The sequence below is a fragment of the Oncorhynchus nerka genome, linkage group LG11 (assembly GCF_034236695.1).
Source record: "Oncorhynchus nerka isolate Pitt River linkage group LG11, Oner_Uvic_2.0, whole genome shotgun sequence".
In the NCBI taxonomy this organism is placed as follows: Eukaryota; Metazoa; Chordata; class Actinopteri; order Salmoniformes; family Salmonidae; genus Oncorhynchus; species Oncorhynchus nerka.
The window spans coordinates 39,260,393-39,276,434 of NC_088406.1; the positions used below are offsets into that span (position 1 = coordinate 39,260,393).

The 16,042-nt window shown below is 43.3% G+C and overlaps 2 protein-coding genes across 4 annotated transcripts; both read left to right on the forward strand.

The window, feature by feature from the left end:
• Window positions 1–4,874, forward strand: LOC115137786 (kelch repeat and BTB domain-containing protein 3-like). The gene is given in 6 exon segments (XM_065024509.1): window positions 1–3,330; window positions 3,395–3,439; window positions 3,441–3,549; window positions 3,780–3,941; window positions 4,276–4,387; window positions 4,490–4,874. Coding segments are annotated over 6 exon segments (756 nt in total). The 5' UTR covers window positions 1–3,094; the 3' UTR covers window positions 4,582–4,874.
• Window positions 4,875–7,433: 2,559 nt separating this feature from the next.
• Window positions 7,434–16,038, forward strand: LOC115137619 (PHD finger protein 13-like). 3 transcript variants are annotated; one of them, XM_029673936.2, is made up of 5 exons: window positions 7,434–7,522; window positions 8,013–8,108; window positions 11,200–11,286; window positions 12,347–13,247; window positions 13,514–16,038. In XM_029673936.2, exons 2-5 carry the CDS (start codon window positions 8,097–8,099, stop codon window positions 13,741–13,743), a joined length of 1,230 nt encoding a protein of 409 aa, XP_029529796.2. In that variant the 5' UTR covers window positions 7,434–7,522; window positions 8,013–8,096; the 3' UTR covers window positions 13,744–16,038. The 3 variants fall into 3 exon arrangements, with proteins under 3 accessions (XP_029529796.2, XP_029529797.2, XP_064880583.1); XM_029673937.2 differs by lacking the exon at window positions 8,013–8,108 and having other exon boundaries at window positions 7,440–7,522; XM_065024511.1 differs by lacking the exon at window positions 7,434–7,522 and having other exon boundaries at window positions 7,597–8,108.
• The last annotated feature ends 4 nt before the right edge of the window (window positions 16,039–16,042 follow it).

Consider the following 16,042-nt stretch of genomic DNA (forward strand, 5'->3'; position numbering starts at 1 on the left):
ACAGACAGATTATTTCACTTATAATTCACTGTATCACAATTCCAGTGGGTCAGAAGTTCACATACACCAGTGGGTCAGAAGTTGACTGTGCCTTTCAACAGCTTGGAAAATTCCAGAAAATTATGTTATGGCTTGAGAAGCGTCTGATAGGCTAATTGACATCATTTGAGTAAATTGGAGTTGAATCTGTGGATGTATTTCAAGGCCTACCTTCCAGCTCAGTGCCTCTTTGCTTGACATCATGGGAAAATCAAAAGAAATCAGCCAAGACCTCAGAAAAAATGGTAGACCTCCACAAGTCTGGTTCATCCTTGGGAGCAATTTCCAAACGCCTGAAGGTACCATGTTCATCTGTACAAACAATAGCACACAAGTATAAACACCATGTGACCAAGCAGCCTAGTGGGCGGCAGGGTAGCCTAGTGGTTAGAGCGTTGGACTAGTAACCGGAAGGTTGCAAGTTCAAACCCCTGAGCTGACAAGGTACAAATCTGTCGTTCTGCCTCTGAACAGGCAGTTAACCCACTGTTCCTAGGCCGTCATTGAAAATAAGAATTTGTTCTTAACTGACTTGCCTAGTAAAATAAAGGTAAAAAAAAAAAATACCGCTCAGGAAGGAGACACGTTCTGTCTCCTAGAGATGAACGCACTTTGGTGTGAAAAGTGCAAATCAATCCCAGAACAACAGCAAAGGACCTTGTGAAGAAGTTGGAGGAAACAGATACAAAAGTATCTATTTCCACAGTAAAACGAGTCCTATATCGACATAGCCTGAAAGGCCGCTCAGCAAGGAAGAAGCCACTGCTCCAAAACCGCCATAAAAAAGCCAGACTATGGTTTGCAACTGCACATGGGGACAAATAGCACTTTTTGGAGAAATGTCCTCTGGTCTGATGAAACAAAAATAGATCTATTTGGCCATAATTACCATTATTATGTTTGGAGGAAAAAGGGGGAGGCTTGCAAGTCAAAGAACACCATCCCAACCGTGAAGCACGGGGGTGGCAGCATCATGTTGTGGGGGTGCTTTGTTGCGGGAGGGACTGGTGCACTTCACAAAATAGATGGCATCATGAGGATGGAAAATGATGTGAATAAATTGAAGCAACATCTCAAGACATCAGTCAGGAAGTTAAGCTTGGTCGCAAATGGGTCTTCCAGATGGACAATGACCCCAAGCATACTTCCAAAGTTGTGGCAAAATGGCTTAAAATCAAGATATTGGAGTGGCCATCACAAAGCCCTGACCTCAATCCTATAGAAAATTTGTGGGCAGAACTGAAAAAGCGCGTGTGAGCAAGGAGGCCGACAAACCTGACTCCGTTACACCAGCTCTGTCAGGAGGAATGGGCCAAAATTCACTCAACTTATTGTGGGAAGCTTGTGGTAGGCTACCCGAAATATTTGACTCAAGTTAAGCAATTTAAAGGCAATGCTACAGAATACTAATTGAGTGTATGTAAACTTGTGACCCACTGGGAATGTGATGAAATAAATAAAAGCTGAAAGAAATAATTCTCTGTAGTATTATTCTGACATTTCACTTTCTTAAAATAAAGTGCTGATCCTAACTGACCTAAGACATGGATTGTGAAAAACTTAGTTTAAATGTATTTGGCCAAGGTGTATGTAAATTTCCTTCAGCTGTATGTACAGTATATGTGTTTTGTATTAGTTGTAATATTTCTCCACTAGTTGACTTGGCAGGAGGAATAATATATGTTTTATTCCACATTCATTGTGGGGTGTGTCAATTTAATGAGTGAGTCTTCATTAATATCAAACATAAACCCAATTTTAAGCAAGATATTTTCACATGAAGATAGACATTTTCTATATTAACTGCAGGGCTCAATGCATGAAACATCACCTGATTAAATAATAATACATTGAGACAACAAAACAAAAAACATAGACAGTTTAAATACTTTATACTTGAAATCTTGGAATGAGGTCGCAGGTTGAGTATTTTTCACTTCATGTCTTCGCGTGGCTTCGCTCTTCCGGTAGGGTAGAGAGCTGTCCGTGGTGCTGAAACCTTTAGTAGCACGCGCACAATATTGTTTACAAACATCGGATCTGATCAGCTGATCAAATCTATGGACAAAAAACGTTGTTTTTCCCGAGGTAGTGCTCGTCAAATACTTTATTATAAACAGTTAGCGAACTAATAGTCTGCTTTGTGATTCACTCAATATATGATGCTAAACAATCTGCTTTGGGACAAATAATAACTGACATGTAGACACGACCTACGTGTGTTCACAGACAGTTGAGATATAATAAGGTAGACTGCATGCAAATGTTTTTCTGTCAATCAATCTTCCATCTCTCCCTGAATCCTAAACGGTCTAATCAGCTCTGCATGAATGATATATAGATAGACTACTAGGCTATAGAGCTTGCACAGCCCCATATGGAAAATAATCATGAAAATCGAATAAGAATCTTGAATGGCAGAAGAACATTATTTTTCCAAAAATCGAAGTAATCTAATAAGAATCTAGTAAGATGTTGTATGTTTTTCCTTATATGGCAGTGTTGTATTTGTATATGTGTTACTTATATGACATATGACAATTGAATACATGATTGTGGTGCATTTCCTACAAAGAAATGGTAAGACATATTTGAGACAAAATATATGAATTATGTTCTGAGAGTGTAAACTCTAAAAAATAAATGTTTTTCTTGTAGGTTTCACATTGTGTTTTAAAAACAATGACAATTACTATTAGAAAATACAGTATTTGTAAATAAAAGTTCAGATATGAGATTCCATGGTTAAGGCTGGGTAGAACCTCCTACTGGACAGTTGATTCATCTACAGCTATGCAGGGTTTTAATCAAACCCAGCCCTGACTACTACCAATGTGCCATTGTGAGAATGATCGTTGAAAGATCCCCACTTAATAGCTAAATAGACTCACTGCTACTATCAAAGCCATTCCTTCTCTCCTCCTCCACCTCTTCATCCTCTACCTGTCCTCCTCTTCTCATTCAGTTGATGCCCCTAGTTTGCATAATATACAACCTTAGAACATAAAAGTGATAATAACATTTTTGTGATTCTGTCCCGGGCTCTGGAGCGATCATGGACCCACGGTCTGAGGGATCCAACTCCCAGTCCGAGGGAACCGACTACGTTCCCTACGGTATTCCCTATATTCTGGATCACAGATCTGAGCTGTGTGTGTCAGAGGCTCACAGCCAGCAGTTACTGGGCATGCTCAGATCGTTCAGAGAGAGAGGCCTGCTGTTTGACTTCACTGTAACAGTCCAGGAACAGACCTTCCCCTGTGTCCTGGCAGCCTGCAGCAACATCTTCAGGTTAGTGTGTGTGTGCGTTTGTGTGTGCATGTGTGCGTTTGCTCTAACAGTTCTCTGTCTGCAGGGCCATGTTTGAGTTGAAAATGCGTGAGTGTGAGGATGGGATGGTACCCTAGGTAACCAGTCGTACACTGCTACCTGGACTTATTTCACTCTGGAGAGATAGTCGTCACCAATGAAAACATAGACATGCTGTTCCAGCTCATCTCTTTCCTACATGTACACTACATCAGGGGTAACCCATCAGGGGTAACCCAAATTACACCCTACCCTATGCCCTACTTTTGACCAAAGCCCTATGGGCCATGGTCAAAAGTATTGCACTATCAAGGGAATATGGTGCCATTTGGAATAAACCCTAGATCTGGATCAGATACATACTGTATGTCAAATCCATTCAGAAACTTCAGAGGTGATGTTGATATATTGACCAGTGTTCTGTTTCCCAGGTGTCTGTGCTCCTGATTGAAACCCTGGAGCTCTCGAACTGCCTGATGCTATTGGCCCTCCCCGAGGGATACGGTTCCACCTCCCTCCTCCAGCGGGCCAATGAGTTTGTAGTTCAGAACTTTCACGCCCACTCAATGACTCCAGACATCCTGGATATGCCGGTGAGGAGCCACTATGATAGGTTCCCATTGTAATTTATTGAGACTCATTGAATTAAAAGGGCCCTAGCACTAGCACACCTGAAACAACAAATAATCTCTTCATCAAGTTGCATCAGGTGTGTTAGTGCAAGAACAAATACACCCCTCTGAGTCCCCAGGACCAGCATTGGGAAATACTGAAGTAGATAGTTACTCCTTTTAGCTTTGAGAAAGTCACTACATGTGAGCCATGTAAAATTGTGCATGGGTCCACTCCCCCTGAAGGATTTAAAAGCATTGGATTGCTTTTAAATACTATTGGTGGGAAATACTGATCTACTTCCTGTCCTCCCAGGTGGGTGTGCTGGAGGTATGTATGGGGTCGGACAGTCTGAGAGTGCCCAGTGAGGAGATTGCAGTGAGGTCATCACCTGGACCTCCGTCATTCCTTTGCCACAACTACCCAGGTAAAGAACACACACACAAATACACACAGACACACGCACACAAATACAGAAACCCCCACACACATATACCTCTAACCCTCCCCGTGGCCTCATATTACCCAGAAACCCAGTGCGTGCGCCTGTATCATCTACACATCATCAGTGGCGATATCGGACTCCTTCAACCCGTCGCTGGACTGTTTCCTGCGCTATGATGTCGACTCTGAACAGTAGAGCCACCTGGTGGCAGAGTTTGGTCAGTTTTTCCATGGCACCTTGGTCAAGGCTGTGTCCGTCAACACTACTCCTATGTGACTTATCTATGTATAAGGTGACTGACTTGTTGGTTGATTGACTGATTGAATGAGTATTTGATTGATGGATGTCTCCATCTATAAGTCTTTGTATTTATTTATCCTTCATTTAATCAGGCAGTTCCTATTGGCATATATACAGGACATAAGGACTTTGTCATTAAAACAAACTTAACAATTCTACGAAACACCAACTCGCCACACCTGACCAGTCTGATTCCTGTGTTCTGTCTAGGTGTACAATTTATGTCCCGGAGACGTGTGTGTGTGTGGCAGGTGGAGGGGGGGGGGGTCATTTGAGTATACCGGGTTCAACACAGGTGCCGTGGCCAACCGACTCTACATCCTGGGAGGAGACTACTCGCTTGATGAGATCACTGATGAAGTCAGTGTACCACAATGGTTGGGGAAGTGACACCAATGTGTCACTCCCTCTGACAGCGTTTCACTGTCAGGTCATAAGCTTCTGCAGATACAGAGACTCCTGGGGAGGGACACGTAACACACACACACACAAGTGCATACGCGATGTGGCCTCATATACACATAATACACACACACACTGGGACTAGAAGTTGCACTCCACATCAATGAAAGAAATTTAGTCATCTCAACTATTTATTAGTTTTATCACATTTTATGTTTATATACACATCTCAAAAAAATAAAAGGTAACACTAAAATAATATCCTATATCTGAATGAATTAAATATTCTTATTAAATACTTTTTTCTTTACATAGTTGAATGTGCTGACAACAAAATCACACAAAAACGATCAATGGAAATCAAATTGATCAACCCATGGAGGTCTGGATTTGGAGTCACACTCAAAATTAAAGTGGAAAACCACACTACAGGCTGATCCAACTTTGATGTAATGTCCTTAAAACAAGTCAAAATGAGGCTCAGTAGTGTGTGTGTGGCCTCCACGTGCCTGTATGACCTCCCTACAACGCCTGGGCATGCTCCTGATGAGGTGGCGGATGGTCTCCTGAGGGATCTCCTCCCAGACCTGGACTAAAGCATCCGCCAACACCTGGACAGTCTGTGGTGCAACGTGGCGTTGGTGGATGGAGCGAGACATGATGTCCCAGATGTGCTCAATTGGATTCAGGTCTGGGGAACGGGCGGGCCAGTCCATAGCATCAATGCCTTCCTCTTGCAGGAACTGCTGACACACTCCAGCCACATGAGGTCTAGCATTGTCTTGCATTAGGAGGAACCCAGGGCCAACCGCACCAGCATATGGTCTCACAAGGGGTCTGAGGATCTCATCTCGGTACCTAATGGCAGTCAGGCTACCTCTGGCGAGCACATGGAGGGCTGTGCGGCCCCCCAAAGAAATGCCACCCAACACCATGACTGACCCACCGCCAAACCGGTCAGGCTGGAGGATGTTGCAGGCAGCAGAACGTTCTCCACGGCATCTTCAGACTCTGTCACATCTGTCACATGTGCTCAGTGTGAACCTGCTTTCATCTGTGAAGAGCACAGGGCGCCAGTGGCGAATTTGCCAATCTTGGTGTTCTCTGGCAAATGCCAAACATCCTGCACGGTGTTGGGCTGTAAGCACAACCCCCACCTGTGGACATCGGGCCCTCATACCACCCTCATGGAGTCTGTTTCTGATCGTTTGAGCAGACACATGCACATTTGTGGCCTGCTGGAGGTCATTTTGCAGGGCTCTGGCAGTGTTCCTCCTTGCACAAAGGCGGAGGTAGCAGTCCTGCTGCTGGGTTGTTGCCCTCCTACGGCCTCCTCCACGTCTCCTGATGTACTGGCCTGTCTCCTGGTAGCGCCTCCATGCTCTGGACACAACGTTGACAGACACAGCAAACCTTCTTGCCACAGCTCGCATTGATGTGCCATCCTGGATGAGCTGCACTACCTGAGCCACTTGTGTGGGTTGTAGACTCCGTCTCATGCTACCACTAGAGTGAAAGCACCGCCAGCATTCAAAAGTGACCAAAACATCAGCCAGGAAGCATAAGAACTGAGAAGTTGTCTGTGGTCCCCACCTGCAGAACCACTCCTTTATTGGGGTTGTCTTGCTAATTGCCTATAATTTCCACCTGTTATCTATTCCATTTGCACAACAGCATGTGAAATGTATTGTCAATCAGTGTTGCTTCCTAAGTGGACAGTTTGATTTCACAGAAGTGTGATTGACTTGGAGTTGCATTGTGTTGTTTAAGTGTTCCCTTTATTTTTTTGAGCAGTGTATTTATTTAAAACATTTTCTATTCTCAAGAATGCTATTTGGGTTCAAAGTAACAGTAGAGGTTTCTTTCTGAGTCTTCTGACCCACAGACTTGCCTTGGTTGTTTCTGGACATGTCTGATCACCTGACCAAGGCAGTTGACATGTCATCTATTGCGGGCAGGATCTATTAAATAACTCTAGAATGGTATCTATTAAAGAACTTTATTTTCAGTGTAAGTGGGCTAGGCCTGCCTTCACTATTTAAAAGTGAGACAGTGAGAGCCTACTGTCCCAGGTAACAAGTGTTACAACACCCTCTACTGGTAGACTATGGAATGTTTTTGTGCCAGAGTAGGCTTGTATAGCCAAACACCATGTTGTAATTTTGAAATATTTGTAAATACTTGCGCAGAAGGCTAACAATTTTACATGGCTCACATATTGACTTTCTCAAAGTTAAAAACATGCAACTTCAAATCAGTTCAAATTGAATGAGGGCACCTGTGCTCCATGAACAGTTGCCGACTTTTCGCGGGAGATATGATAATATATCCTCCTGTTCAGCGTCTTACTAGATGACGGACGGACTCAACTATCTGACTGGAAAGGGGTGTTCCACAAATGATACGCTATATGTAGTAAGTTTTGTTTTTAGTTGTGTCATGCAAATGTGTTATAATATTGTGCTACAATTTATAACGCATATTTCTTATACTCCAATAGTTATTTTAGATAGTATTCGTTCAACCATCTACGAAACGGGAGTTACCCTCCTCTTTTGAGTTAAAGCGGTCCTGTGCTGCTCCGTGGACTGATGTCACTAATAGAATGTGATCGTTTCGCGGATCTCCGACTGTCAGGAGTCCGTGTACTTTTCGTTGCTTTTTATATCATAGGACAGCTTGCGCGGCAGCGACAAAGACAATTGTTTGTAGAGAAACTACCAAAGAACAGTACATTTTCGCTCTTAGTCTTCATTCTAGGACAGCTGTTCCATGGTTTATCATTAAACATTTTGTGAATAAAACAACATCGTTGCTGACAATGCTAGAATGTCTAGTAGCTGAATGTTGTCTGTTGTAACGAACGTGTTGCTGTAAGTAAAATACCCAATTTCGTCGATTGAAGATCATCAGGACAAGGCTACAGCAGAGCGAGGACAAGACCTCACCCTCAGCATTTTGTTTGCATTTGATTTAGAGACCTACAACAATGTTAACCCAGGTATGTATGGTTTATTAGCCTACATTGTTGGTATTTGTTTTCCAAAGTGGTAAGAACAAACAAGTTTCCGTGTAGGTTGCAAGCTTGTTGTGGCGTGTCCAGGGCGCGCGACTTGGATACGACAACGTTCTTTCCGCGAAGCCTAATGAATCAAACACCTTTAAATGATGGTCAGTGAAAAAAGCATCGACGATGATGGATGCTCTTTTATTTGCAATTCGTGTGAAACGTGACCTAGTTTATTGGGTGTCCAGAACGTTGACACAACTTATTTTTTTCCTGCGCAGCATCGAGTGTGTTTAGCCTAGGCTAGACTACAGAAGCCATGTCAGGAGGAATTATATTGTGTCGCTGAAATATTTGGCAATCCGCTCATTGATTTGCAATCGCAACTTTAAGTTAATAAAAAATGTATCCTTGAGTAGACTAGGATGCCATCTGATCAAGCTCTCTAATTTAGAGAAACTATTTGGAGAAGCGAAGGTTACATGTTACAAGCTTACTTCAACAGTCTAACCCACTGTCATGTTTCTCTGGTGACCGCCCAGCAATCATGTTACGATGAAATTACATCTTCGTCGCCATCTTTAGATACAATTACTTAAGGACAGTAGAGGATTATTTGATTGATTTTGGGAACAGTGTTTGTCTCGTTATGCGTCGATCACTTCCTATGCAGGCGACCCCGGTGTAGAGACAGACATGAAGTTGATTTTTTTTTTCTGACTGTCAAATCCCGGATGGGATGATAATGACAATACGGCTAGCCAGCCTATACACGAACAGTTGTCTTATTGAAATGACGACTAGTCTACCGTTGGCGCGCCGAGAAACTATCGAGACCGGCTTCGTTGTCAGTGTTTCTGTTCTAGGTGCACCTACAGTCTGTTTCAGCCCTCGTTTCCTCCCCTCCCCCATTAGCCCCGGCTTTACACACTCGATACAATGTTGCTATTAAGTTATACATAATGTCCAATCGAGTCGCAAGTTGCGACAGTGTTGCAATAGCCTATGTATATCAACACAGGTCTATGCAATATTCGCGAGACTTTCTTGGGCTAGGCTACATTTTTCATGCGTTGTAGGCTATTTGGCTTCACGTTTTCGAAGGGCTGTCCATTTTGTCCTTCCGGTGCCAGGCCTTTTGAAAGTTTATTTTGACAATCTTAGCTTAAAGTTGTGGGTTGTTTCAAAGCACAACTCTAGGTGTCTTACATAATCATATTGTTATTATTATTATTATTCCACTCGCTCTAGCGCTTAAACTGCTAAGGGGCGGAAGGTAGCCTGGTGATAAACCGAAAGGTTGCGAGATCGAATCCCCAAGTTGACGAGGTAAAAAAAAAAAAAAACCTGTCGTTCTGCCCCTGAACAAAGGCAGTTAACCCTAGGCCGTCTTTGAAAATAAGATTTTGTTCTTAACTGACTTGCCTAGTAAAATAAAAATATTAACAGTCAGCGCTCAGGAAATCCCTAACTACTAGAATGGCCTCGAGTCAGTTATTTCAATTGTGTAAATATTCCATAATAAACTATACATTGCTAAATGAATGCATTTATTTTGTTAAAATGGGTCATAAGAAACCTCAGGACACCAAATGTAAATTGTAATTAGACAAATGTATTGATTGATCCAAAAGTGCATAGACTGTAAATACTAAAATAAGATTATAGTATATTTTCTGACTAAGACAACAGTTGACAGCCCATCTAGCCCGTCCAAACAACACCTAAACTATATTGAAACTAATAATAAATATTAAATTGCCAATAGTCTGATGGGTGACAATGTTGTCATCAGCCTCTTCATAATCAATTGATAAGTGCACCAGCACATTGGAAAAGAAGGGACCGGGGCTTACGAAATAGCACTTCCATTTCAGTCTACAGAGGTCCATGCAGGTCAGTCATTTTGATTGCTTATACCCTGTCGGAAAGAGCAGATTTCAAGGTTTTTAATGAACCTATTTTTGCCAAACACCTCTACAAATTGTGCAGATTGAAACAGACAAAGTATGACTTTTTCCTAGACTGAGGCTCCATACCGTTGCGTTCCTCATGCGAGTACTGGCGACAATCAGCAATAAATATCCTTTCTTGTTTCCATTACATTTTTACTGTAAAATATGTGTTGACTGTGGTAGGGCAAGGCAATATAAAAAGTTGATTTCATAACCTCTGCTATAAAGCACAGCTAAATACAACTCAAAACATGCTATTCTGTTCTTTTGAAATAAATACATGTTTTGTATGACATTCCTAAACATATTTTTTTTAAAGTTTCATATAGATACTTTTCCCCCTATAAGCATTTTAAGATTTGCATAAATTAACATGGGTTTGAATGAGAACCATAGGACTACAGAGGTAGCTATTCAAAATGATCCTGCTCCTTTGCCACTTAAGCTATAACACCAACTTTAAAATGTTCAGGCTATCCTAATTTAAAATTCTTTAAAATCTTTATCAACTATAGCTACATAAATGTCTAAATTAGCATAAAATAACTCACCAACAGCAACTCTTGAACATTTCAAGCTAGACACGCCAAACCAACTTTATAATGTTCAGGCTATCCTCATTTAATTTGCATTTGCATAAATTAGCGTAAACTATCCCACAAACAGTCATTCTTTAACCGATCAAGCTAAGAGCCCACCATCTATCCAGGTAATTAACGTTTACATTTCAAAAGGCGTGGGCCCTGATGTTCTAAATCAGTTGGCAATCGTTGTATCATTACTATGATGCCTGCTTTCACACAGTGGGTTTGTCTGTTACTTAACTGTCTTGATGTTGTCGACCAAACCAAGTGTAGGCTAGCCTACAACTGGTTGGTTGGTCGGTGTGACCGCCTCCCGCGCTTTGGCTCACGGCAGTTTACTATTGCACTTAGGTGCGTTTGTTTCAGCTCGTTGGGGGCACCGAGTAGACAGTTTGCTTTCAATGGAATGGTCCCAATGGAATGGTCTCAAATGTGCACACTCTGCCTACCTGGCGCTACGGGCCAGTTGCATGGATTGGAGGGACTCTGCACATGTTATGTGGTTATTAATGGTCTATAATAACAAGGTTTGTTTTTTTTCCGCAGAGAAAGAGAAAACGCACTGTGGAAGACTTCAACCAGTTTTGCACCTTTGTGTTGGCCTATGCTGGATACATCCCCTATCAAACAGAGGTAGGTTGATAAAACAGTTTTCTCCTGTTCAAGTAAGACTGAGATGTAGCTTATTAACACCAAATTGCTCTTGTAATTAATTGATGTCTTATTGTTTCTACATTGAAAACAATATATAAACGCAACATGTAAAGTGTTGGTGCCATGTTTCATAGCTGAAATAAAAGATCCCCAAAATGTTGTACGCAAATGTGTTTACATCCCTGTTAGTGAGCATGTCTCCTTTGCCAAGATAATCCAATCCACCTGACCGGTGTGGCATATCAAGAAGATGATTAAACAGCATGATCATTACACAGGTGCACTTTGTGCTGGAGACAATGAAAGGCCACTCTAAAATTAGCAGGTTTGTCATACAACACAATGCCACACATCAAGTTGAGGGAGCATGCTGACTGCAGGAATGTCCACCAGAGCTGTTACCAGAGAATTCAATGTTAATTTCTCTACCATAAGCCGCCTCCAACGTTGTTTTAGGGAATTTGGCAGTAAGTCCAACCGGCGCCATCACCTCCTGTTTCAGCATGATAATGCACAGCCCCATGTCGCAGGGATCTGTACACAATTACTGGAAGCTGAAAATGTCCCAGTTCTTCTGGGGCTAGCATTCTCACCCATTGATCACGTTTTGGATGATCTGGGTCGACGTGTATGACAATGTGTTCCAGTTCCCACCAATATCCAGCAACTTCGCACAGACATTGAAAAAGAGTGGGACAACATTCCATGGGCCACAATCAACAGCCTGATCAACTATGTGAAGGAGATGTGTTGCGCTGCATGAGGCAAATGGTGCTCACACCAGAGACTGACTGGATTTCTGATCCACACCCTTACCTTTTTTTAAGGTATCTGTGACCAATGCCCAGTCATGTGAAATCCATAGATTAGGGCCTAATGAATTTATTTCAATTGACTGATTTCCTTGTATGAACTGTAACTCAGTAAAATCGTTTAAATTGTTGCATGTTCCGTTTTTATATTTTTGTTCAGTATATTTCTGTTGAATGATGTCTCTAGTTCTGCTGTTGTATTTCCATGGTGATGTATCCCCCTGTAGGAGTGGTGGTGTAGTGAGAGCAAGCCCAGGGACAGCAACCCCTGCAGCACCAGCCAGAGTACCAGTCCATGGGCCTACCAGTCCTCTCCTACCTCAGACTGTGGCTCCTCTGCTCGGGGCCAGAAGGAGGAAGGGAAGGAGGTGAAGAGGTCAGACAAGAAGCCAGTCGGGCCTGGTCAGGGGGAGAAGAAGCCTAGAGGAGAAAGTGCCAAGTCTCCCAATACGGAACAGGCTGCCACTAGATCAACGGTCAGCAAAACGCCAGAGATCCATGAGCAGCACCTGCCCCAGTCTGGATGGACCAACCACAACAGCTGTCCTACTGACAACAAAACACATCCTCTGATGGTTTCCAAACATGACCATGACTGTAAACTTCCCCAATCTTTCCTGACTCAACTCTTCCCTGAAGCCACCCTCAGCAGCTCTCTGTCTGACCACAGGAACAAGACCAACAACGGTCAGACAGAAACACCAGACCCCAACAGGTCGGCTGGGAAGACGAGCGACGCTTTCCCTCAGAAGAAAGGAAGTGAAGAACTGGAACAGGAAGTGACAGAGCAGCCAGTTGACATGACAATGACAAGCTGTGAGACGGAGAGGAGCAGTCCTCACAGGCTGGGAGACAGAGAAAAAAAGAGAAGAAAGGAAGAGAAGGGGTCACGGGAGAGCTGGGAGGGGTCTGGGAGTGAAGGAGGCATAGACAGGGGTCAGAGGTCAGATATCCTAAGGATGGTGATGGACAGGAGGTTCAGAGGTCAGCTAGCTGAAGACCAAGAGACAGGCTACCACACAGAGGAGGGAAGCAGCCCCGACCGGGACCATGGAGGGAGCAACTACCAGACAGACCAGGGAGGGAGCGATGGAGAGGACACATCTGCAGACAACCGCAAGATGGAGGGTGAGTAGAGGAACCCCACCTGAGACTAAAGAAGCATCCCAAATGGCACGCTCTCCTCTTGTATACATTTTGACCAGGGCCCATTTTCCCTATATAGTGAACTACTTTTGACCAGGACCCTAGTTGGGCTCTGGTCAAAAGTAATAGGGAACAGGGTGCAGTTTTGGACACTCACTCATTACCTCATCACTATCTACAACCATCATTGATAGTTTAAAACAGAGACTGTGTTTAATATAACGTCTCCTATTTCTCTCTTTTCTCAGATGAGGACGACTCGTGGGACCTGATCACCTGTTTCTGCCTGAAGCCATTTGCGGGTCGGCCCATGATAGAGTGTAGTGAGTGTGGCACCTGGGTGCACCTGTCCTGCGCTAAGATCCGCCGCACCCATGTTCCTGAAGTCTTCATCTGCCAGCCCTGCCGAGATACCAAGACCAACATCAGACGCTCCAACCGGGCGCGGATTGCCCCCCGCAAACGCTTCAGCGACTAGACTAGATAGCACCAGCTGGTTCATTGGTTGTGTCCCAATTGGCAGTAGGTAGCCTAGTGGTTAAGAGCATTGTGCCAGTAACCGAAAGGTTTGAATCCCAAAGGTGGAAAAATTTGCTGTTCTGCCCTTGAGCTATGTAGTAACCCCAAACAACAACTGCTCCCCGGGCGCTGTTGATGTCGATTAAGGCAGCCCCCCGCACCTCTCTGATTCGGAGGGGTTGGGTTAAATGCTGAAGACACATTTCGGTTGAATGCATTAAGTTGTGCAACTACTTTTGATGTAGGGAATAGGGTGCCATTTGGGACGTTGACCACTAGTGAGCATCAAGTTCTATGCTGGTCCATTTTGTCGCTCTGCAAAAACCGCCACCAGGGTTGTGTTCAGTAAGACACAGAAAAAGTAAATTAATTTCTGTTATTGGACAAGTCCAGGTACTCCTCCCTGTTTCGGTCCTTTTTCTTCCATTTTCAGCCTAATGAACACTACCCAGGACACTGCCATCAGCAACCAAGCCATGAGTCTATGGTTGTGTTCCCCTGCTCAGATGTTACATTCATCAACCAATGGTTGCGTGCCACATCAACTGTGCCATCGGGCACCAGATTGTTATAACATGATGTGGCTAGCTGATACTTAATACCTATCCAGGCATTGTAAGATCCTATCACTCTCCCCAGAACAGTACAATGTCCATGCATTCAGACAATCTACTCAGGAAGGAATGAGGGGCTACAGGAGAGCGAGAAAGAGGGATTGGGGGGGGGGTGAAAGAGGAATGTGTTTGGTAACGGTCAGCTGTTACTGTTGTGGTGAGAACATAACACATCTTCTCACATGCTAATCTCATTTACCCCCACCCCTCCATTCTGCCACCCACCCATACCTTCCTCCCTCCTTCTACCCATCTCTTCATTTGTGCATCACTGAACCGAAGGGCTTGCCTTGGCTCATCTACACTAGTATGTTGAATTCACTACTTAGTACAATACTATGTAGGGAATATGGTGCCATTTGAGACCCATGGACAGGTTTCTGGGGACTACTTTCTCAAAATATGCATTTTCAGTTATTTCCACAGTTGTTGCCATTTGATGTATAAGATTGTCACGCCTTCAACTTTCTGACTCTGTATTATTATACATTGCCAGTGGATGCCTGCCTCTCTTCCAAACATGTTATATATGTACACTGAGTGTACAAAGCATTAGGAACACCTTCCTAATACTGAGTTGCACCCTCTCACCCTTTTTCCCTCAGAACAGTCGAGTCAGGACATGGACTCTACAAGGTGTTGAAAGCATTCCACAGGGATGCTGGCCCACGTTGACTCCAATGTTTCCCACAGTTGTGTGAAGTTGGCTGGATGTCCTTTGGGTAGTGGGCCATTCTTGATACACACTGAAAAACCCAGCAGCTTGCAGTTCTTGACACAAACCGGTGCGCCTGGCACCTACGACCATACCCTGTTCAAAGGCACTTCAATATTTTCTTTCCCATTTACCCTCTGAATGGCACACATACACAATCCATGTTTGAATTGTCTCGAGGCTTTCAAAATCCTTCTTTAACCTGTCTCCTCCCCTTCATCTACACTGATTGAAGTGAATTTGACATCCATAAGGAATCATAGCTTTCACCTGGTCAGTCTGTCATGGAAAAAGCAGGTGTTCATAATGTTTTGTACACTCAGTGTATATCAGATGGTAAACCTTTAATAAGATGTAAATAGTTTGCTTTTTAGAGTTGTTTATTATATCTTCGATGTGACACATGCAGTAATAAAGTTAAAGGACTAGCTCATTAGTCTCATCGGTGTTCTGTACTGTTTACATATTATTAAGTGTATTGTACACATCAGTCACCAGACCAGATATGGTTTTGTCTGGTTTTAATGGAGCACGGCTCCCGAGTGGCGCAGCAGTCTAAGGCACTGCATATCAGTGCAAGAGGCATCACTGCAGTCCCTGGTTCGAATCCAGGCTGCATCACATCCAGCTGTGATTGGGAGTCCCATAGGGTGGCACAATTGGCCCAGTGTCGTCTGGGGTAGGCTGTTATTGTAAATTAAGAATTTGTTCTTAACTGACTTGCCTAGTTGAATAAAGGTTCAATAAATGTAAAACGCATCACCATTATTAAGCAAGTATTCTTCGTGCCTATTTAAACAACTGATCTCCAGCACAACTTCCTGTCAGCTGCCACACTACTGTTGATCATATATACTGAACAAAAATATAAATGCAACATGTAAAGTGTTTTCATGAGATTCAATAAAATATCCCAGAAACTTTCCATA